This window comes from Tachypleus tridentatus, chromosome 10, assembly GCF_004210375.1.
Source record: "Tachypleus tridentatus isolate NWPU-2018 chromosome 10, ASM421037v1, whole genome shotgun sequence".
In the NCBI taxonomy this organism is placed as follows: domain Eukaryota; kingdom Metazoa; phylum Arthropoda; class Merostomata; order Xiphosura; family Limulidae; genus Tachypleus; species Tachypleus tridentatus.
This window is the reverse complement of record NC_134834.1, coordinates 126,185,118-126,209,981: the sequence shown is the minus strand read 5'-3', so window position 1 is coordinate 126,209,981 and position 24,864 is coordinate 126,185,118. Positions and strand designations below refer to the sequence as shown.

The window sequence follows — 24,864 nt, the reverse complement described above, 5'->3', positions numbered from 1 at the left end:
TCCCTTTTCTTATTTTCATCTCTTGTAACTCTACTCAAATAAGTTGTTGATTTTAACAAAGAAAAATGCATATTTCTTTATATTCATTGGCCATAAGATTGTGGCCAGCAGTGTATTATACAGAATGATAAACAGGCCCTTCAATCATTTTAAATATTATACAGAATGATTAGACAGGCTCATCAGTCAGTTTACATATTATACAGAATGATAGAAAGGCTTTTCAATCAATTTACATATTATGCAGAATGATAAACAGCCCCTTCAATCAGTTTGCATATTATGCATAATGATAAACAGGCCCTCCAGTCAGTTTACATATTATACAGAATGATAAACAGGCCCTTTAATCAGTTTACATATTATACAGAAATGATAAACAGACCCTTTAATCAGTTTACATATTATACAGAATGATAAACAGGCCCTTTAATCAGTTTACATATTATACAGAAATGATAAACAGACCCTTTAATCAGTTTACATATTATACAGAAATGATAAACAGACCCTTTAATCAGTTTACATATTATACAGAAATGATAAACAGACCCTTTAATCAGTTTACATATTATACAGAATGATTAGACAGGCTCTTCAGTCAGTTTACATATTATACAGAATGATTAGACAGGCTCTTCAGTCAGTTTATATATTATACCTGGGTATATTCTCCACACCGAGTACAAATATTTTACTGTTTAATAGAAATTTATCCTGATGTTATTACTACTTATAAAAAATACTCAATATATTCTAGATAATTTGATATTGTCACCCCTGGAGTTTAAACAGATTTCTGTGAGACTTGCATCTGTAGAAGATTCTTTAAATGTTCAGTGATGGTATTATCATAAAACTTGTTAAATTGACTAAGAAAATAGTAAAAATTAGTGAAGTGTTGTAATGTATATTAAGAAGTGGTTGCAGTAGAACTGGGAATGTAGAGTCCGTGATGCTTGTGTAAGACTATACAACTTGAAGTCTATATTATCTAGCTGTTGAATATTAAATGGAAAATAATCAGTTGATTTTTTAAGAACTGATGGTAAGAAAAACATTTAATTATGATGATGAAATAAAAAAATTGTTTAAGCTTTCATAAAGCAAATAAATAAAAATAACAAAACTGGATCAGTAATGTTTTCTTCTAGGTCTCACAGTGAAATTATCAACTGAATATTAGTAATGATAGCATCTTTTTATATACAGTGTTATCAAATATTTAACTTTATGAAACATTGCTTAACTTGTTATTTTAACTTAAAAATACTTTAAGGGATTTAAAAAGAAAGAATGAATTTGTAAATTCAGTGTAAGATACACAGTTTATCTAATTACAATGAATTGTGTATCTGTTTTGTAAAATATAAATAGGACAATCCATAATTTGATCCTCTTAGAAAGAAAGTTTTTTTTTTTATTTACCCTGCTTCAGAACAAAGATGTAGCACATGCAAATGTTAGACTAACTTCATTATGATTTATCCATTGTTTTATTGTACTTTGTTTTTAAGTGCAAATAAGCACATTTAGATTAGATTTAAGCTACTCCTTCTGGAGTGAATGTTAAAGTATTTACATTGACTGTCTTATGGCTTGAAAAGGTGGTTGTTTTTTACTGATTGTTATTGTTTTCTCCACACCTGTATAAATCAAAAATTGTGAGAACTGAAGCAGTCTTTATAAAAAATTAAAGAGTAATTTATACACACATTTCTGTAGATACTTTTTGCAGTTTTTGGTTGTACATTTAATCTCTGATTTGTTTCTATCAGATTCTTGTAATATTTTAGACTGATTTCAGATAAGATCCCAAGAGTGTACTACCATCATGTTTAGTGGTTAACTTCTGAGATTTCCAAAAATTATATATTACTTTAAAAATTGTCTTATACCTCATTAGTACAGGATTTTATTTTTCTCTTTTGAAAACGTTTTGGACACACCCTGATCTTAACACTTATAATCCATCTATAGTTCTCTCTGTAAAAGATTCTTTGAGAAACCTCAAAACCCAAGTCATTGTTTAGTTTAATACAGATAAGAACAAGTCAGTTCATTCTCTACTAATTTTATTACATTTGACATCCAGATATTGGTTCCAGTAACTGTGTATGTTGTACGATTACCAAACATTTCTCTTGGTTTCAGGTCTAGTAGAATGTTACCAGTGGTAGAACAAGATGCTTCACTAGAGCTGCCTGGATAGTTTTCAAGAGTAGAAATGACATGAATTAGTTCTAACAATGTTTTTAAGAACTACACAAGTAATGATAGCTTAACTTGTACTACACTCTAGCATTATATTTTCCTTCAGTTAAAAGCATAGAAGTTTTAGTTAAAATGGTTATCAGAAGTTTTGACACAACCTTAGAGTATATCCAGACATTTACATTTAGTAGTGAAAATGGTAAAGCCATTTATTTACTTGGTTTCTTAGGGTTTAACATTGTCTTTATGAATTACGAACAAAAACATCACATAATCATATTGCCTGTTTTATCTCTACATGTACACAGTATGTTTATGTTCTGTTTTTTTTACAAGATAATAAGTTATATGTCAATAGCAATTTGTGCTATAGAATAGTTAAACAGGTAGGAAATGAAACATAAATAAATTTGTTGCACAAATTGTGACAGGTAGTTTTAAATCTAAGTAGATGGGTTAGATATTGATAAACCAAACATTAGTTAATATTGAATAAAAACAAAGTTTTATCCATCGTTGTTTGTCATATTTTTCTGGGGAACATGAGTTTTAAAGTATTGTATTCACACACTGAATTTATAACGTATTTATTAGTGTCTTTGTTTCCTTCAACTAAGTTAAGTGCCTTTTCTTAAAAGCAGCAGTATTTATTTTAACAGGGATACATTTTAAAACTAAGTTCATTCCTTTATATACACGATTCTTTAAATAACAGGTATGTTATATATATTATATATTATCTATCCAGATGTTTGTTGATGAAATTTAAACACACAGCAATAAAATTCCACAAACTTGTTTTGATGTCTGTTGTCTTTACCTTCCTTTTAGTGTCTTGATCAGTTTATTATATTTGGGTTTCAGGTAACAGTAGTTAACTCATGCTAAATAAAAGTAATTTTAAACAACTTATACATTTTATTTACTTCTAGATTACACAACAAGGGTGGATATTAACATCTGTACATATTGAAACATAAAAATTACATTATGTGAACTTAAACATGGAAATCTCACATATTTAAAAAATAATAATAATTACACACTTGACTAGCAACCCAAAGAATAAACTTGTTTGGTATAAAACTGTATCTTTAGAGTGAAAGTTCTTTGATCCACAGCTTAGACAAAACACAACAAACCAGCACACAACAGACAAACAGCGGTGAAGAGGAAACCGAGTCTCCTTGGTTCCAATCATCATCAACTCCTGGAAAAGATCAAAACTGAAATTTCACACTTTTTTTTTATTATAACACAAAAACTCTTAAAACCTAGTCTAACTGTATAAAGTATGAATGTTAAGGTCTTCATTCACTGTTAAGTAATAGTACTTATCTTTGTCATCAAAAAAGTCTCTCTACAAATTAGTATTAATCAATTGGTTAAATAAAATTAGTGAATCGAGCCTGTATCTTGATTCTGTTTGATTATCCTAACTTAGAATAATGTATACAAATTTACAATTAATATGACTAAAAATCTGAGTTTGTAAATTGACACATTGCACTGTAGGTAATCAAACCACGTATACCTGAACATGGCACTAGTGTATTTTTGCACATTATTTTGAACTTGTTAGTATGAAAGAACTAAAAAATTAGTATAACAAATGTCACTGAATGATATGTTTACTAACACAAATTGTGTATATTACATGACAAGTAATTTTGAATATAGAACCAGCAGGCCACATGACAAACACAGTCTGACATAAAGTGATAGTTGAAGGGAATAAATCAGAATTCAATTATTGTATTTTATAATTAATGTCAGCCCACCAGAAGTAGATCACTTGTGGGGAAGGATATATAAACCTCTCTGGTGTAAAAAAAACATTATAGGCTTAGGTCACTGATTACCAAAATGGATCAAGTTTGGCTAGGACTCTCCACAAAAAGACCAGCAGCAACTTTCTGAAGTCATGATAAGCAAATGGAGTATCTTTAAATTAGTGAGAATCCACAAACACAAAGGTCAGTGGCAAAAGTCATCCACAAGCAGCAGAACATCTTTACAACTGTTGCATATCTCAAGCAGCAAAAGAATGCAACAGGTAATGGCTGATGTTCCATACAAAGGCATACTGTAAAGTCATCAGATGTAGCACCCTATGGATTCCTGATTGATTGGTCTCTTGAAATGGATGATGGAAAAATGGTCATCCTTATATGCTGACAAGTGTGCAGGAATCACTGTTATCTTTTGACATGAAAGCTTTAACATGGAGAATTATGCAGTGGAAACCAGACATGGAAACTTAACTGTATCAATGTCACCACTCCCGAAATATCAAGTTCATATAATGTACTCAGTCTCTGTATAATAAATACATTCAGTAAGTTATGTTAAAAAGTAATGAATAACTATTAACAGTAATTCAGAGAAAGAAAAAAAACCTAAAAATATCTTAATTTTCATAACATTTTCCATCAATCTCTGAAAATAATCATCATAGTTTGACTAAAACATAAGTAATTATCACCCTAGCAATAATAGGAAGAAAAATATTCTGATAATTAAGATATTAATTTCTTTGTATCCAATTATTTTAAGATTTATTCACTGTGCTGGAATCTATTCTCAATTTTGTTTGTTAATAAAATCAGTTCAAGGTTATTGAAGAATTTTACCAAGTTTTTAAGTCTCTTGAAATGTCTGTAGTATACTGCTAAACTTTAAAAACTAATATAATTCTTAGATTCTTAAAGTTTTGTAAAAAACATTTTGTACACCTTGTTTATATGCTTAAAAAAGAATTACTAGTCAAAATGTAATTGTTATAGCATGTAATCTGTATATCCTTATAGTGATAACTTACTCATAGGATTTGCTTGTAGTCTGTATATTTTTCCTGAGCTCACATTGTTCCTCAGATCTGATGTAGTCAATACCAGAATTTCACCTATCAAAAAAATTAAATGTTTTGTAACATACATACAGTTAGTAAATATAATAATTTGAAAAAAGCATTGTGCAGAGAATTAAAACTACAGGCAAAGCATACTGATGAAATGTGTCATACGGGTCTTCAACAAAGTGTACTGATGAAATGTGTCATACAGCTCCTTAATAAAACATGCTGATGAAATGTGTCGTACGGGTATTCAACAAAGTGTACTGATGAAATGTGTCATACAGCTCCTTAACAAAGCATGCTGATGAAATGTGTCGTACGGGTATTCAACAAAGTGTACTGGTGAAATGTGTCATACAGCTCCTTAACAAAACATGCTGATGAAATGTGTCGTACGGGTCTTCAACAAAGTGTACTGATGAAATGTGTCGTACCGGTATTCAACAAAGTGTACTGGTGAAATGTGTCGTACCGGTATTCAACAAAGTGTACTGGTGAAATGTGTCATACAGCTCCTTAACAAAGCATGTTGGTGAAGTGTGTCATATGGGTCCTCAACAAAGCATACTGGTGAAACGTATCATAAAGTTTCTCTTTTATTCAGGACTTAATAAAAACAATGATAACCTCCATGAGAAAGATACAACTTTTTAATACTATTATGCTTCGCAAAGAAAAAAAAAAAAATTTGCCAATGACATGTGTTGCACAGTGTTCCGTTCAAACAAACAAAGTATTATTTTATGTTTCAACCATTCACAACAGTGTCTTAACCCTACTGCTTCATACAATCCTTTGTCAGTAAAGAATCATTCACAACAGTGTCTTAACCCTACTGCTTCATACAATCCTTTGTCAGTAAAGAATCATTCACAACAGTGTCTTAACCCTACTGCTTCATACAATCCTTTGTCAGTAAAGAATCATTCACAACAGTGTCTTAACCCTACTGCTTCATACAATCCTTTGTCAGTAAAGAATCATTCACAACAGTGTCTTAACCCTACTGCTTCATACAATCCTTTGTCAGTAAAGAATCATTCACAACAGTGTCTTAACCCTACTGCTTCATACAATCCTTTGTCAGTAAAGAATCATTCACAACAGTGTCTTAACCCTACTGCTTCATACAATCCTTTGTCAGTAAAGAATCATTCACAACAGTGTCTTAACCCTACTGCTTCATACAATCCTTTGTCAGTAAAGAATCATTCACAACAGTGTCTTAACCCTACTGCTTCATACAATCCTTTGTCAGTAAAGAATCATTCACAACAGTGTCTTAACCCTACTGCTTCATACAATCCTTTGTCAGTAAAGAATCATTCACAACAGTGTCTTAACCCTACTGCTTCATACAATCCTTTGTCAGTAAAGAATCATTCACAACAGTGTCTTAACCCTACTGCTTCATACAATCCTTTGTCAGTAAAGAATCATTCACAACAGTGTCTTAACCCTACTGCTTCATACAATCCTTTGTCAGTAAAGAACCATTCACAACAGTGTCTTAACCCTACTGCTTCATACAATCCTTTGTCAGTAAAGAATCATTCACAACAGTGTCTTAACCCTACTGCTTCATACAATCCTTTGTCAGTAAAGAATCATTCACAACAGTGTCTTAACCCTACTGCTTCATACAATCCTTTGTCAGTAAAGAATCATTCACAACAGTGTCTTAACCCTACTGCTTCATACAATCCTTTGTCAGTAAAGAATCTTTGTTTATTTCATCTTCACATCATGTCTTCTCTTTCTCCTCCAACTGTTACAAACTGTGACCTCACATTTCATTTCCAGTTGTTGCTAAACATTGCAGGCTTAGCCAAGTAGATAGATCCTAGAACTGTGAGATCATAGGTGTACTATAAGAGTTAGGGTCAATTTGTACTATTCCATCAAACAAAAAGTTGGTACTGTGACTAGCTGTCTTCCTTCTACTGTATTGTTTTGAAACTAAGAATGGATATGTGCAGATTGCTAGCTCTCTTCCTTATACTCTATCAGTTCTAAACTACGAATGGATATGTGCAGATTGCTAACTGTCTTCCTTCTACTCTATCAGTGCTAAACTAAAAATGAATATGTGCAGATAGCTAGCTGTCTTCCTTCTACTCTATCAGTGCTAAACTATGAATGGATATGTGCAGATTGCTAGCTGTCTTCCTTCTACTCTATCAGTGCTAAACTAAGAATGGATATGTGCAGATAGCTAGCTGTCTTCCTTCTACTCTATCAGTTCTAAACTAAAAATGGATATGTGCAGATAGCTAGCTGTCTTCCTTCTACTCTATCAGTTCTAAACTAAGAATGGATATGTGCAGATAGCTAGCTGTCTTCCTTCTACTCTATCAGTTCTAAACTAAGAATGGATATGTGCAGATAGCTAGCTGTCTTCCTTCTACTCTATCAGTGCTAAACTAAGAATGGATATGTGCAGATAGCTAGCTGTCTTCCTTATACTCTATCAGTTCTAAACTATGAATGAATATGTGCAGATAGCTAGCTGTCTTCCTTCTACTCTATCAGTTCTACACTAAGAATGGATATGTGCAGATTGCTGTCTTCCTTCTACTCTATCAGTTCTAAACTAAGAATGGATATGTGCAGATTGCTAGCTGTCTTCCTTATACTCTATCAGTTCTAAACTAAAAATGGATATGTGCAGATAGCTAGCTGTCTTCCTTCTACTCTATCAGTTCTAAACTAAGAATGGATATGTGCAGATAGCTAGCTGTCTTCCTTCTACTCTATCAGTGCTAATCTAAGAATGGATATGTGCAGATAGCTAGCTGTCTTCCTTCTACTCTATCAGTTCTACACTAAGAATGGATATGTGCAGATTGCTGTCTTCCTTCTACTCTATCAGTTCTAAACTAAGAATGGATATGTGCAGATAGCTAGCTGTCTTCCTTATACTCTATCAGTTCTAAACTATGAATGAATATGTGCCGATAGCTAGCTGTCTTCCTTCTACTCTATCAGTTCTACACTAAGAATGGATATGTGCAGATTGCTGTCTTCCTTATACTCTATCAGTTCTAAACTAAGAATGGGCATGTGCAGATAGCTAGCTGTCTTCCTTCTACTCTATCAGTTCTAAACTAAGAATGAATATGTGCAGATTGCTAGCTGTCTTCCTTATACTCTATCAGTTCTAAACTATGAATGAATATGTGCAGATTGCTAGCTGTCTTCCTTATACTCTATCAGTTCTAAACTAAGAATGGATATGTGCAGATAGCTAGCTGTCTTCCTTATACTCTATCAGTTCTAAACTATGAATGAATATGTGCCGATAGCTAGCTGTCTTCCTTCTACTCTATCAGTTCTACACTAAGAATGGATATGTGCAGATTGCTGTCTTCCTTATACTCTATCAGTTCTAAACTAAGAATGGGCATGTGCAGATAGCTAGCTGTCTTCCTTCTACTCTATCAGTTCTAAACTAAGAATGAATATGTGCAGATTGCTAGCTGTCTTCCTTATACTCTATCAGTTCTAAACTATGAATGAATATGTGCAGATTGCTAGCTGTCTTCCTTATACTCTATCAGTTCTAAACTAAGAATGGATATGTGCAGATAGCTAGCTGTCTTCCTTATACTCTATCAGTTCTAAACTAAGAATGGATATGTGCAGATTGCTGTCTTCCTTCTACTCTATCAGTTCTAAACTAAGAATGGATATGTGCAGATTGCTAGCTGTCTTCCTTATACTCTATCAGTTCTAAACTAAAAATGGATATGTGCAGATAGCTAGCTGTCTTCCTTCTACTCTATCAGTTCTAAACTAAGAATGGATATGTGCAGATAGCTAGCTGTCTTCCTTCTACTCTATCAGTTCTAAACTAAGAATGGATATGTGCAGATAGCTAGCTGTCTTCCTTCTACTCTATCAGTGCTAATCTAAGAATGGATATGTGCAGATAGCTAGCTGTCTTCCTTCTACTCTATCAGTTCTAAACTATGAATGAATATGTGCCGATAGCTAGCTGTCTTCCTTCTACTCTATCAGTTCTACACTAAGAATGGATATGTGCAGATTGCTGTCTTCCTTCTACTCTATCAGTTCTAAACTAAGAATGGATATGTGCAGATAGCTAGCTGTCTTCCTTATACTCTATCAGTTCTAAACTATGAATGAATATGTGCCGATAGCTAGCTGTCTTCCTTATACTCTATCAGTTCTACACTAAGAATGGATATGTGCAGATTGCTGTCTTCCTTATACTCTATCAGTTCTACACTAAGAATGGATATGTGCAGATTGCTGTCTTCCTTCTACTCTATCAGTTCTAAACTAAGAATGGGTATGTGCAGATTGCTAACTGTCTTCCTTCTACTCTATCAGTGCTAACCTAAGAATGGATATGTGCAGATTGCTAGCTGTCTTCCTTATACTCTATCAGTGCTAAACTAAGAATGAATATGTGCAGATTGCTAGCTGTCTTCCTTATACTCTATCAGTTCTAAACTATGAATGAATATGTGCAGATAGCTAGCTGTCTTCCTTATACTCTATCAGTTCTACACCTAGAATGGATATGTGCAGATTGGTAACTGTCTTCCTTCTACTCTATCAGTTCTAAACTAAGAATGAATATGTGCAGATTGCTAACTGTCTTCCTTCTACTTTATCGATTCTAAACTAAGAATGGATATGTGCAGATAGCATTGCATGAAAATTCATTCTTATATAATTTTCTTATTGAATACAACTGTGTTCACATGTCTTATGTTTGGTGGCAGCTTCGTAAATTTTGAAACATTGTGTTTTTGAAGTTAAAGTTTGACGCTAGGAATATTTATCTCATGCTCTGTCAGAACAAACAATTTAATACGTATTACTTCTGGACTTTAGTTATACACAAGTTTCTCTGAGGCATAGTTGATTCAACTTATTGTACATCACTTAACTAATTTCATCTCAGCTTGTTCTCTACATTGCCAGTTATTTGATATGGAAGAGTAAATTGAAGTTGAACATCTGATCAAACATGACACTTGTCTTGTGGACGTTATAGAAAACAGTTACACTAAGTCAGCTTCTACTGTTTTGGGGTTTGTTGTTTCATGAAAGAAGTGAGTACATATAGTACACTACACTAGTTCTGCTACCTGATCCTAGGGCTGTAAAGACGCAAGTTTTCACCTTTAGCAATGTTTAGTCTAACGACTGAAACCTTCATACCAACAGTGATTAACTTAAAACTTGAAAAGCTTTTATAAAGTTCGTTCCGAGCGACATTATATATGAATAGGCAATTCTTTTTCTCAGTTGACATCAGTAAAGAACCAATAAATTATTAATCTCTTTAAGGTATTTTTCTTTTTACCCATCTGGGGCTGCAATTAGATATGTATTGTCCTCAGGTAAAATTGGATATTCAGGGAATATGGATACAAATAGTTATTGAATCACTATCAATTCCAGTACAACTAAAACAACTCTTTTACTAGAAGAAAACGAAAATACTTTTTAACAATATAAACAATGACATATGATCTTTAAAGTTCTTATTGGCTTATAAAAATAACAACTGAGGCCAAGAATATACTTCTTTCAATGAGTCCTCTGACTTAAGGAAGAAAATTCTTACCTGAAAGTGATATCTATGATTATAACTATACACAAGTTCAGCCCTGGCTAATAATTCTTAGAACTCAACACATACACTTCAGTGGACTGATGTTATTGTCAAAACTGGGAAGTAATGACTGCTGTGCGCCTACCAACAACCACACATTTTAAGTAAGCCAGACAACGTTGTGAGAAAAGAAAATGAATTAAATGTTTATTCTGTGCACTGTCCAGAAAAGTTGCGTCTCTTCAAGCGGTCTGTTTTGACAGCGTAAGGCCTAAGTTTACACATTTGCAGATGGGACCTGGAAAATTTAAGTACAGAAAACTTGTACCGAATTTTAAAACATTTGCATGAACTTATTTGAATAAAATGCTTCTGTGTTGTGACAGACTAGTAGCTATAACGTGTGTATATTATAGTTGGTCAATATAGTACTGTCACACATCACTTTAGAAATGAAGTTGAAATGTAGGTTGATGTTATGTGTACAAAAACTACAAGTCAGAAGTCAACTAAAATATAAATATATACATTGGCTTAACAAGAGTAATCGAAATATGTTTAAGAAACGAGCACACAAAACGTTAAACATAAAATTTTATTATTTTAGCTGTTATTAGTGAGCATATTCAGTTTTGAAACAAGCGACAAATAACTTTCTTACCATTTCTATCAGCCTCTAAGCCTAATATAAACTTCTGAGAGAAACTCTTGTTACAGTGTTTGTTATTCTTTTCTCTCACACAAAGATTTCCTGCTGTCCATTCCTTGTTCTCTTCCTTTAAGTAATGTAGCGATCTAAAAGCAATTAAAATTTTTAAATACACCATTTCAAATCCGGATCAATCAAGTTTAAAACATATCACAAACTTGTTTCTTATTATTATACTTGTATGACTCTACTGGACTAATTGTGTTCGTGCTCACTACCACAGAAACATGAGAAGGACAATCCTCACATTACGCCTCAACTAGAGTTTTACCATACACAGCAAACCGCTGTGCTTATGTGGTAACCTAATAACAAGCCGGTAAAGCACAGACTAGGCCAGCCAAATATTAGTTGATAGTTTCTGAAATTGCTAAGAGAAAACAACAAATATGGGGGGGATAACACACCTAATTAACTTTAAAAAATATTATACTTTCTTAGACATACTGCACATTTTCTACTTGACTGCTAATATTAAAAATGCGATTGTTCGTGTTCTAAGTTATAGTTTTAATGTTTCAACTTAGGTTTAAACTAGAGGGCGCATAACGTTAAGTTTACCCTAGGATACCCACAACATTGGGAAAAGTATGCAAGACGTTTGGGTTCGACTTTAACACTACTTACAAATAAATTTATTAAAATCAACGGGAATCACTAACTCGAGGACAACCGATATTCAAAACACAAATTTTAATTCAATTTACTAAGATACTCGGCTACATTTTGAAAAGTTTTGATACTAAAACTAATAAAATATTCGTCTGTGAGCGTAACTGTTCATTCAGTAAACCTTTACTAACTTCCGTCAAATCTTTTAATACAACAAACGATTATCTATTGCTACATCACATGAAATACGTTCAGACATTATTTACTTTATCAGTTCTACTTAACATTGTATTTTGCATCAGTCCATAATTCGCTATTCAACTAATTAGTTACGTTGAAGTCGTAGGATGGATATTCTCGATACTCCACACGATAGACAGACAACGTTGGTTGTTCAGGGAAGACTGGGTCAGATAAGATCTATCAGAAGCAGAAGCGAAGCCAGTTGTCTCCCTTTCAGCATCAGACGACTAACGTTTTGATCAAGAATATCACCTTTTTACACAGTTTAGTATGTTTTTCGAAGATCTAAATAGCTCTACATGCTTGTTTAGCAAGTGGTTTTTTTTGTGTGTTTTTTTGCCCTATTAGTCAACTCCATTGTTTTTCAGTCCAAAATCAACACTACCTGTGAAATGGTTATGGTCAGGAACCATGATTCAGCCACCTATTTATCTGAATTTCTCCTCAGCTTCCTTCCCATAAAAGTTCCGCCAATGGCCTTTTATTTCCTTTTCATAGGACTTATTTCCTGCCTTTAATGAAGATAACATGAACCTTCTCGTAGTTTGTTTCTCTTTCTGCAACTGATGCATCTGTTTACGTAGATAAGATAAACAGCTGGTTCATAATATAGCTTGGAATTCATACTGATTTATATCTGGCATTTATGTATATCCTTTATTAGTTAAGCGACGTTTTACCAGAGTAATCTGTTTGCTTTTGAATTTCGTACAAAGCTACATGAGGTCTATTTGCGCTAGCCGTCCCTAATTTAGCACTGTAAGACTGGGTCATCATCACCCACTGCCAACGTTTTCACCAACGGATAGTGGGATTGACCGATCATTGTAACGCTCTCACAGCTGAAAGGGCGAGCATGTTTGGTGTGATGGAGATTCAAACCCGTGACCCTCAGATTACTTGTCGAGCACCCTTGTAAAATGTAACCGTGATAACATACACTGACTAATACACACTCTAACTTCGGATCCACTTCCAAGTCTCTAACTATCTCATAAATGTAATCTACTTTCGAATGTTGAAAAACTTTATGTCGCGTCTTCTGAACTCTTGTGTGGCCTAAGCCTATCTTATTAGTTACAGGTTTTGTGTTACGTTTGATATTTTTATCATCAATTACTTACAATTTAACGTTTAATTGTACAAAAAATTCTTTAACGGATTTTAATAACTGAAAAAATATTTTAATTGAATTATTAATACAGGTACACCATCGATTTTCTGGCAACTATCATCCTGTAGTTCCTTTTGTCGAACAAAATTACGTGAGCGCACATGAAATTCCCGACCGCTAGATTGGTGGAGTGGACGAATTTTGACAAAGAAATACTTGCTGTTAATCATTATACTGATTCTGAAATTATGGCTATTATTCTGAATCCTGATTAAAACAATGAAAATAAAACAAACTTACTGTTGACAAGTTACTTAAGTTGACGGATGAATTAATCAGTGTTCTAAAACAACGTGACGGAACAAGGGCTAATAGATCGTCATTTGTTGTACGAAAAATTACACAGAGAAAGCTTAAAGCACATAAAACAACTTCGCTTGGATAAAATTTTTAAAAACGCAGACAAGAAGAATTTGTGTCAGAACAATAGGCCTACATCCGATAATTCTGTGGCTTCAACTTTAAATACCCGGATGTTTCCCCTGCAACATCACAAATCCGCGATAAAACAGTTAACTATGATGGCTCTCAACTTGTAGACCTTTGTTATTGGCTCTACAATTCCAGTAAAATTCTAAAATTTGTCACTTCAGAAAATGTACTACTGCAACATTCTTTGTAAGTAAAGTAATTAATAAACTACTTTCATTATGCTGTGAGATTGACCTTGACATTATAACGTCCCCACGGCTAAAAAGGGCAAGCATGTTTGGTGTGAGGGGATTCGAACCCGCGACCCACAGATTACGAGTCGATCGCCTTATCACCTGGCCATGCTGGGCCAATCAGATTAGTTCACCTCTCAGTAGGTCTAAAGACATACAACGTTATAGTCCAGAGTTCGAGTCTCCATGGTGAACATAGCAGATAGCCTAATGTGATTTTGCTCTTAAAACAAAAAGGTTAGTACAATGAAAAGTTTCGTATCTGACGTAACAAAGTTAAAAAGAGGGAAGATTTTTAAGTGACTAACACCTGAAACGAAACTTTTCTACACTGACTGGAAACACAAATATTTTCATGGTTTATAATAAAAATATATCCTTGCCTTACCCATGAACGAAATCTCCGTAAACATAAAGGCCCTGGAGCGACCTTATATTGGTACCTCGGTACACAACGCCCCCTACGACGGCTTGACCTTTTGGCAAGGAGTAAATATGAATTGGTAGCTGATCTTCCTCTTGCAACAGGTTTTCTAAATCAGAAAATGTTTGACAGTCGTGTGAATGGGAAGTTTACACAATTAGCAGTTGCTACAAATAAAGAAATGAGTTAATTAGTTTATAATATGTTGTTTACAGATCAAGTTGTGATTTGACTTCGTTAAGAATTTCGTCCAAAACTACTCGATGGCTACCACATTAACCGTCTAACTTTTGAAAGGTTGAAGAGAGTGAAGACAGCTATTCAACAACGCCCATTAACAGACCTTGGTCTACTCCTGTCTAACCGAATAGTAGGATTTGACTGTCACTCTTATAGCATGTCCACAGCTCAAACTTCGGAACTCGTTATTACGGTAACTGAGTTCCCTAGTGCGTCTAAAGTGAGCTTACACATTTACAACGCTAAAATTCGGGGTTCGATTCCCCATGGAGGATAGATAGTCTGTTGGTATCTTTACACGAAAACGAACAAGCTTTTAAAGCTTGAATGACCTGGTGATTAGGACGATCGACTCGCAATATGCAAATCACAGGCTCGAATCCTCTCACTAACATGTTCAATCTTTCAGCTATGAGGCATTATAATGCGATGGTCAGTCTCCATATTAGATTAGATTAGCCCGAGAATTGGCGATGGGTTTTATTGGATGGCTGCCTTTACTTTAGTATACAACTTCTAGATTAGGGACGTCTGGTGTAGATAGCCGTCGAATAGCTTTATGTGAAATTAAACAAACACCAACTGATAGCGAGTCATAAATAGTCAGGCACATCAACTAGTAGGCCAGGCCTGGTCTACTCATTTTTTTTTCAACAATGAGTATTAATTTAAGTACTAAAGCAATTCGAAGTAGCTCTTATGTATTGCTTAATGTGTGAAAAATTAGATTAATTTTGACCTGATGTATTGTTTAAAAATTGAAGAAAAAATCTCACAATCATTTAAATGTAAAAAACAATAACATTTGTTTAAAAACATAACAATTTTACCAATATCACAAGAATGTTGAGTTTGTAGCATAGAAACGTATTTTGAACAGGTTGTTTCTTGAATTTTGAACGAAGTTACTCAAAGGCTATCTGCGTTAGCCGTCCCAAATGTTGAAGTGATGGACTACAAGGAACGCAGCTGGTCAACATCACCTACCGCTAACACTTTATCAACAACGCCTCAACAGCTAAAAGGACGAACACATTGGGGAACGGAAGTCTAACCCGTGAGCCACAGATTGCGAGTCGAGTGCCCTAATCACCAGAACATGCCAGATCTGTAATGAGGAGTCGAAAATACCAACATGAGCATACTAGAACGACGTCATGTTCGTTTGTGTGTTTAATTTTCCTGCCTTTCGCTGTAATCCAAAAATTGAAGATGTAATATTCTATTGTTCTTGTAGTTCTGACCTCAATAACTACAGTACCGCTAATAGTTAACCAATCACGTATACGATGACTGAAGTGAAAGTCAAACGCTGCATTGACAGTTACTTATTCAATTAGGCTTAATGTAGCCCAGTGTTTTTGTGTCAGGCTGTGGACTGGTGAGTCTAAGATTCAAGTTCGCGATATGCCATTGAACATGTTAGGCACTTTCAGTTGGTGGAGCGTTATAGATGTAACAGTTGATCCCTTCATTTAAAAAAAACAGTAGCCCTATAGGCGACGCGTGCCAACCTCTCTCTGGTTAGCAGTTGTAAATTATGGCTGGTTATGAGTAAATCTTGGGTGGGTGGGGTATCTAACCTGTCCATTTAGTATATATGTCGTTTAATGTTGAAAATACTAAATATTTATATAAATAAGCCTTTTATCCAATTAATAGTGATACTAATTTACTTCTTACGCTATATGTGATAATCTGCTATTTTACTTACTTTTAATTACTTAAAAAATAATTATAATTTTGATTGAGGCCGTCTCTACTTTTATAATACGCAAACTTTAAATTCTGCAGTTATATCTGTAAACAGTCGGTCTCCTTTTGTGTGTGTGAACCTGACGATGACCGAAAAAGGTCGAAACGTTGTTCGCTCCTCTACATAAAAATTTTTATCAACACAAACCAGCCGTTTTTACATATATATTAGTCTTTAATTTATGGTTACAGTCTCAAACTTACAAAATGTATTTTGTTTTTCAGTTTATTATCGTTAGTATCACACAATTTTTTGATATTATTTAATATTCTGATAATTCTAGAGTTTCTTAATTAGTAGGATATTATAATCATTAAAAACTAAACTGTGCTTACAATAACAAAACATACCAACTTTCTTGCACTCCTTCAGTGACCGACAGGGGGCGTGTTCAATATCTATCCAACCGTATCGTCCTCCTGGAACTATAATATTGATCTCTTCTTCATTTCTGTCATCTTCACCAACGTCTCCACAAATTATACGGTTCTGATACGATGCTAATAAAAATCAATAAATCGTTTTATAGCTTCGACTCTTGCAATGAAACTTACTGTTAAACTCTGATTAGCGAGATACGTTGGTAAGATAGAAAACTGTTAAATTATAAACGAATCTAAGAAAGTGGATAAAACATGACAATTGTCTCTGAAAATAGTGTTTAAATCTTTCTCGACTTAGAGCCTGCGTACAAATGTAAGGACAACGTAAATAAAACACTATATTTCCTGCCAAGGCTAATTATATCACTGCATTTCAATTCAACTTTATTTCATTAGTTTGTTTTATAAGTTCTAATTGTCTTTCGTTAAAACAACCTAGGGATCCATTCCAATCCAACTGTTTCTGAAATGTTCTGAGGGAAAAGTTAACTGATACAATAATGAGACAATTATAATATTTTATACATTGTTAGATGCACCTTACGAGAGACTCGAGAAACAGAACAATACAAGCAGTTTAATAATAAAACGACTATTCTAACATCAAACAGGTGTGTGTATATTAACACTGAGGCAAAGGTGAAACGTTCTGATTATTATTATTTCAACAAATAATGCCTAATTCACTTCGTATTCTTTCACTGTACAGTTATATATTTCTATCGTGGACCTGAGAGTTTTAAACATTATCACATATGTTTAATTTCAAGCATTTTTAATACCTTAGGATTTTAAACAAAAATAAAACCCGTACTAATAATAACGTACCTTTATCTACTGCACACCGCCAGGGTTCCGGAAACCATAAGCGAATACTTCCGGTCGGCCATTATTAATAAATGGGTTGCTTTCTGGTATGGTGAAAGAGGAACTGAGGCTGACGTTAATCCTAAGTATCTTTCCTAACAGCGAAAATCTTCAACAAAAAATGATTACTCAGTACTTGATACAAATGGAGTTCGTTTAGTAGTAATTTTGGTTTAGCTATAAATGCTATTAAATAATTAAAAATATATATTAACAAACTAACCTTCGTAACTGCAGAACTAAGTGGAAAAACTTGATTCATAAAAGTTACAAACAACATGAACTGAACAATAACTAAACTGGCGTCATATTTTGTAATAACATGTTTGTAAACAGGTGTCAAACAGTGTAACACGGCTAGCTGGAAATCTTAGATCCAGTAGTTAGATCAATTAGGCTTCTTAAAAAGTCTTCAGGCTTTTAAAAACTCAGAGTTTTCAAGAGTGTGAGGCGAGCTATTTTAGAGCTATGTTGGGGCGGGGGTACTTAGTAGTACAATAAACCAAAATTACTACAACATGGGGCGGACAAAAGGTGGTCCCCTTTGAAAATGTTGTTCGTTTGAATATCTGTTATTAAATAACAGAAACATATGTAAAACTATATGTTTTTAGAACGCACTGGACGAGATCTGTTCAAATATGATTTCAAATCCTAATTTTAAAACTGGCTTTCTCAAGTACCTGAACTTTTAATGATTTTCGTTACATTTTGTTATAACAAGTGCAGCTGTTTTTCTATCTTGTTCCAGTTAACCTACAAATTATCAATCAAGTTTCTCTGCAATAATCAGACGTTAAAATGAAACACAAAACAACACAAACGAGTTTCACAAGTTAATATTTAGTCAACATTCCCTTGAATTTTAGTACTGCTTTACATCAACATGGCTTTCAGTGAGTTTGTACAGATATTCCTGGGTGATTGACTGCCATCCTTCTTTGAGTACTGGCCTGGCATAGCTAGGTTGTTAAGGCGCTAGATTGGTAATCTGAGGGTCACGGGTTCGAATCACCGTCACACAAAACATGTTTGCCCTTTCAGTCGTGGGGCGTTATAATGTAACGGTCAATCTCATTGTTCAGTGGTAAAAGAGTAGCCCAAGAGCTGGCGGTGGGTGGTAATGACTATCTGCCTTCCCTCTAGTCTTACACTGCTAAATTAAGAATGGCTATGGCAGATAGCCATCGTGTAATGTTGTCGCAAAATTCGAAAACAAACAAACAGTCTTTAAGTACTTCAAAAGGTTTAACTTCCGTGTTTGGCTTGCCATCTTTCATTAATTGGTTTAACTCAGCTCATAATTGATTGACCTGACCATTCCATAACGTCAATTCTTTTATTTCTGAGATATCTTTAAATGACTTCACAACTGCAGAGATCGAATAACAGACCTTGTCGAGGGCATTCTAAAAACATATAATTTTACAGATGTTTCTGTTATCTAATAAACGATATAACAAATTAACAACATTTTTAAGGGACGCCAATTTTTCATCTACCCCCTCCATACAGTATATTAATGTGTATCCTCGTATTATATAATTCATTAATTTAAAAAGACATGGAGGGGTGACGCAAGAAATATTTATTAAAGGGGTGATATGGATAACAAACTTTTGGGAAATTCTGCCCGACTGAAAACCTCAGTAAGCTTAGTAACTGTTAACTAGAAATCTTTCATGCCAGCAAGCTTGAGATTTGGAAGAGTGTTGATATAGTTAACAGATAAATAAACTGTATCGAGATATGTTAGAAAACAAACAAATAGGTAATTATAGGTATACTGTTAACCCTATTTAAAAAATAAGACTAAAGCACTTCATCAAACATATGATAAAAACAATACAAATATTGTTTTTCTCATGCATTACATAACACCAACAAGCAGAGCTTTAGAAGCGATCTGTAATTTAGTTATAATAACGAGTTTCGAATGGTTTGGTTTGAATTTCGCGCAAAGCTACACAAGAGCTATCTGCACTAGCCGTCCCTAATTTAGCAGTGTAACACTAGAGAGAAGGCAGCTAGTCATCACCACCCACCGCCAACTCTTGGGCTACTCTTTTACCAACAAATAGTGGGATTGTCCGTAAGTTTATAATGCCCCTACGGCTGAAAGGCCGAGCATGTTTGGTGTGACGGGGATTCAAACCCGCGATCCTCAGATTGCAAGTCAAATGCCTTAACCACCTGGCCATGCTGGGCCTATTGAATATGAAAATGGCTTTTATCTTTAAAAAAAACCAAACAAAACGGGTCTTGGGCTGAGATTCTGGATGTGAAATGTCTTCATTCATTTTTTGTCTTACAAGTTGTATTGATTATCTAATATAAGTTTCTTTACAGTAAAAAACGTATTAAACTTTCTGTGTGTGATTGGAAAGTTATGTTAATATATATTTATCTGGCAAACTTTCTTAAGGTCGTAAATAGCTTAACAGTGCGTTTTTCTTTATCTGTAGATTGTTGGTTACGAAATGAAAATCTACAACTTTTTACATAGGAGAATATTACAGTTGTCATCTGTAAACATATATAAGGTTAAATTAATTTCTTATCTAAACAATGTGATCGTTCTATCTGTTTAACTTTTGTAATGATAAATGGATGGTTCGATTGGTTTCTTTTGTTTGTTTATTATTAAGCTCCAAAGGCCACAAATCGGGCTAACCTGCATTGTGTCCACCACGGGTGTCGAAACCCGAATTTTAGCGTTGTAAGTATGCACACGCACAACTGTGTGACTGATGAGACACGGCTAGGTCAAAATAGTTCGTAAAAATGCGATTAATCTTCTAAATTTAAAAAAATGACTTAATCCTCAATAGATCGGCCGCGAAGACGTGCAGTTCTGAATGTGAGTCAAATTGCATTCTTGTTGCACATAAAAAATAGAGACTGTTCATGTTAAAGGTACTTAGTTACCTAGCAAAGTCAAGTAATTTCTTTTAGCCTTCCTCATTCACCTCTATTCACAGAACTCGCGAAAACCATGGAGAAAACGGCTTTATAGAGCTGAGAAACCGAATATTGTATTGCATAATACGTGCAGCCACTACCGTATCTTATGGAAGATTTTGGATTAGGTTAAGGGCTTAACTACTACACAGATACGAAACTAGTGTGAATTTGGTCATGCTGGTGGACAGTTGAAATCCTGAGTATCATAAAGAATTAAGTTATCTGCTCATAATTAAGAAGAGAGAGCATTTGGAAAGTATGTCAAACATGTCTCTTTGGCTGGATGTTAAATAAACATACTTGTCAAATCTGCTGTTAGCTCTGTCTCCTCCATCTCCTGTAGTTATATACAAGTATCCATCTTTTCCGAAAACACCTGACCGCCATTTTGCCGAGGCCCTGGCTGTTCAATTTCTAAAACAACCTCTTCTGAAGTCTTATCAACCTGTTAAATACGAATGTGGTCAGTTTTAACATGTTAAATACGAATGTTTAAATTTAGCATATTGTTAACACCCAGACATATTCAGTTTTAATTTGTTGAAACCAATATATTAAATTCTAACTTGTTAAAATTTAGATTAGTCTATCATTAACTTGTTAAAACATAGATTAGTCCATCATTAACTTGTTAAAACATAGATTAGTCCATTATTTACTTGTTAAAACACAGAATGGTCCATCGTTAACTTGTTAAAACGTAGATTTGTCCATCATTAACTTGTTAAAACATAAATTAGTCCATCATTAACTTGATAAAACATATATTAGTCCACATTAACTTGTTAAAACATAGATTAGTCCATCATTAACTTGTTATCATGTAGATTAGTCCATCATTAACGTGTTAAAATGTAGATTAGTCCATCATTAAATTGTTAAAATGTAGATCAGTCCATCATTAACTTGTTAAAATGTAGATGTGTTCATTTTTGTTAAAAGACAGATACGTTCAACTTTAAAATATCAATGGTTTGTGATTTAAAATAAAGAATATATCATTTACCACTTATCTCACATACCTGTCCATTCACTGCTATTGTTACTGTGTTTTATTATAGCAAAGCCTCATCGGGCTAACTGCTGGGTCCACTAAGTTACTGTGTCGTAAATAAGCAAAATAAAGGGCTTACTATAAAAGTAAATTAGTAACATGAATAAATTACTATATTGTTAAATACTGTGATGAAAATAAGTAACATGGATGACTGATTACTGTTGAATACTGTGTTGAAAATAAATAACATAGATGACTGATTACTGTGTTGAAAATAAATAACGTGGATGACTGATTACTATTGAATACTGTGTTGAAATTAAGTAACTTAGATAACTGATTACTGTTGATTACTATGTTGAAAATAAGTAACATGGATGACTGATTACTGTTGAATACTGTGTTGAAAATAAGTAACTTAGATAACTGTTGATTACTATGTTGAAAATAAGTAACATGGATGACTGATTACTGTTGAATACTGTGTTGAAAATAAATAACATAGATGACTGATTACTGTGTTGAAAATAAGTAACGTGGATGACTGATTACTATTGAATACTGTGTTGAAATTAAGTAACATGGATGATTGATTACTGTTGATTACTATGTTGAAAATAAGTAACATGGATGACTGATTACTGTTGTACACTATGTTGAAAATAAGTAACGTGGATGACTGATTACTGTTCAATACTGTGTTGAAAATAAGTAATCTGGATGACAGATTATTGTTGAATACTGTGTGGAAAATAATTAACATGGATGACTGATTACTGTTGAATACTATGTTGAAAATAAGTAACGTGGATGACTGATTACTGTTGAATACTGTGTTGAAAATAAGTAACGTGGAAGACTGATTACTGCTGAATTCTGTTTTGAAAATAAGTAACGTGGATGACTGATTACTGTTGATTACTATGTTGAAAATAAGTAACATGGATGACTGATTACTGTTGAATACTGTGTTGAAAATAAGTAACGTGGATGACTGATTACTGTTGAATTCTGTTTTGAAAATAAGTAACGTGGATGACTGATTACTGTTGAATACTGTGTTGAAAATAAGTAACATGGATGACTGATTACTGTTGAATTCTGTTTTGAAAATAAGTAACGTGGATGACTGATTACTGTTGAATACTGTGTTGAAAATAAGTAACGTGGATGACTGATTACTGTTGAATACTGTGTTGAAAATAAGTAACATGGATGAATGATTACTGTTGAATTCTGTTTTGAAAATAAGTAACGTGGATGACTGATTACTATTGAATACTGTGTTGAAATTAAGAAACTTGGATGACTGATTACTGTTGAATACTGTGTTGAAAATAAGTAACATGGATGACTGATTACTGTTGAATACTGTGTTGAAAATAAGTAACATGGATCACTGATTACTTTTGAATACTGTGTTGAAAATAAGAAACGTGGATGACTGATTACTGTTGATTACTATGCTGAAAATAAGTAACGAGGATGACTGATTACTGTTGATTAATATGTTGAACATTAGTAACATGAATGACTGATTACTGTTGAATACTATGTTGAAAATAAGTAACATGGGTGACTGATTACTGTTGATTAATATGTTGAAAATAAGTAACATGAATGACTGATTACTGTTGATTAATATGTTGAAAATAAGTAACATGAATGACTGATTACTGTTGAATACTATGTTGAAAATAAGTAACATGGGTGACTGATTACTGTTGATTACTATGTTGAAAATAAGTAACGTGGATGACTGATTACTGTTGAATACTGTGTTGAAAATAAGTAACGTGGAAGACTGATTACTGTTGAATTCTGTTTTGAAAATAAGTAACGTGGATGACTGATTACTGTTGAATACTGTGTTGAAAATAAGTAACGTGGATGACTGATTACTGATGAATTCTGTTTTGAAAATAAGTAACGTGGATGACTGATTACTGTTGATTACTATGTTGAAAATAAGTAACGAGGATGACTGATTACTGTTGATTACTGTGTTGAAAATAAGTAACGTGGAAGACTGATTACTGTTGAATTCTGTTTTGAAAATAAGTAACATGGGTGACTGATTACTGTTGAATTCTGTGTTGAAAATAAGTAACGTGGATGACTGATTACTGTTGATTAATATGTTGAAAATAAGTAACATGGATGACTGATTACTGTTGAATACTGTGTTGAAAATAAGAAACGTGGATGACTGATTACTGTTGATTACTGTGTTGAAAATAAGTAACATGGATGACTGATTACTGTTGAATACTGTGTTGAAAATAAGTAACGTGGATGACTGACTACTGTTGAATACTGTGTTGAAAATAATGAAAATAAGTAACGAGGATGACTGATTACTGTTGAATACTATGTTGAAAATAACTAACATGGATGACTGATTACTGTTGAATACTGTGTTGAAAATAAGTAACGTGGATGACTGATTACTGTTGAATTCTGTTTTGAAAATAAGTAACGTGGATGACTGATTACTGTTGTATACTGTGTTGAAAATAAGTAACGAGGATGACTGATTACTGATGATTAATATGTTGAAAATAAGTAACATGGGTGACTGATTACTGTTGATTACTATGTTGAAATAAGTAACGTGGATGACTGATTATTGTTGAATTCTGTGTTGAAAATAAGTAACATGGATGACTGATTACTGTTGAATTCTGTTTTGAAAATAAGTAACGTGGATGACTGATTACTGTTGAATACTGTGTTGAAAATAAGTAACGTGGATGACTGATTACTGTTGAATACTGTGTTGAAAATAAGTAACATGGATGACTGATTACTGTTGAATACTGTGTTGAAAATAAGTAACTTAGATAACTGATAACTGTTGATTACTATGTTGAAAATAAGTAACATGGATGACTGATTACTGTTGAATACTGTGTTGAAAATAAATAACATAGATGACTGATTACTGTGTTGAAAATAAGTAACGTGGATGACTGATTACTATTGAATACTGTGTTGAAATTAAGTAACATGGATGATTGATTACTGTTGATTACTATGTTGAAAATAAGTAACATGGATGACTGATTACTGTTGTACACTATGTTGAAAATAAGTAACGTGGATGACTGATTACTGTTCAATACTGTGTTGAAAATAAGTAATCTGGATGACAGATTATTGTTGA

General features: G+C 33.5%; 2 protein-coding genes across 8 annotated transcripts in view; both read right to left on the bottom strand.

Annotated features, from left to right (window-relative positions):
* Window positions 1-3,109: 3,109 nt before the first annotated feature.
* LOC143228483 (HHIP-like protein 2) overlaps window positions 3,110-24,864 on the bottom strand; it is a 46,442-nt gene continuing 24,687 nt past the window's right edge. The window contains exons 2-7 of the mRNA XM_076459735.1: window positions 21,053-21,146; window positions 16,838-16,987; window positions 14,456-14,600; window positions 11,326-11,459; window positions 5,036-5,119; window positions 3,110-3,424 (exon numbers count right to left, since the gene is read on the bottom strand). Coding sequence (XP_076315850.1) covers window positions 3,309-3,424; window positions 5,036-5,119; window positions 11,326-11,459; window positions 14,456-14,600; window positions 16,838-16,987; window positions 21,053-21,146 — 723 coding nt within the window. The 3' untranslated portion in view covers window positions 3,110-3,308. The remainder of the gene's footprint in view (window positions 3,425-5,035; window positions 5,120-11,325; window positions 11,460-14,455; window positions 14,601-16,837; window positions 16,988-21,052; window positions 21,147-24,864) is intronic.
* The window catches only part of LOC143230258 (acyltransferase PGAP2-like), a 66,386-nt gene continuing 62,534 nt past the window's right edge, over window positions 21,013-24,864 (bottom strand). For 6 of the 7 annotated variants that reach the window (XM_076463480.1, XM_076463478.1, XM_076463477.1 and 3 more), the window contains one exon: window positions 21,013-21,146. The gene's annotated coding sequence lies outside the window, so the exon portion shown is untranslated. The remainder of the gene's footprint in view (window positions 21,147-24,864) is intronic. The other variant, XM_076463485.1, reaches the window with a different exon arrangement.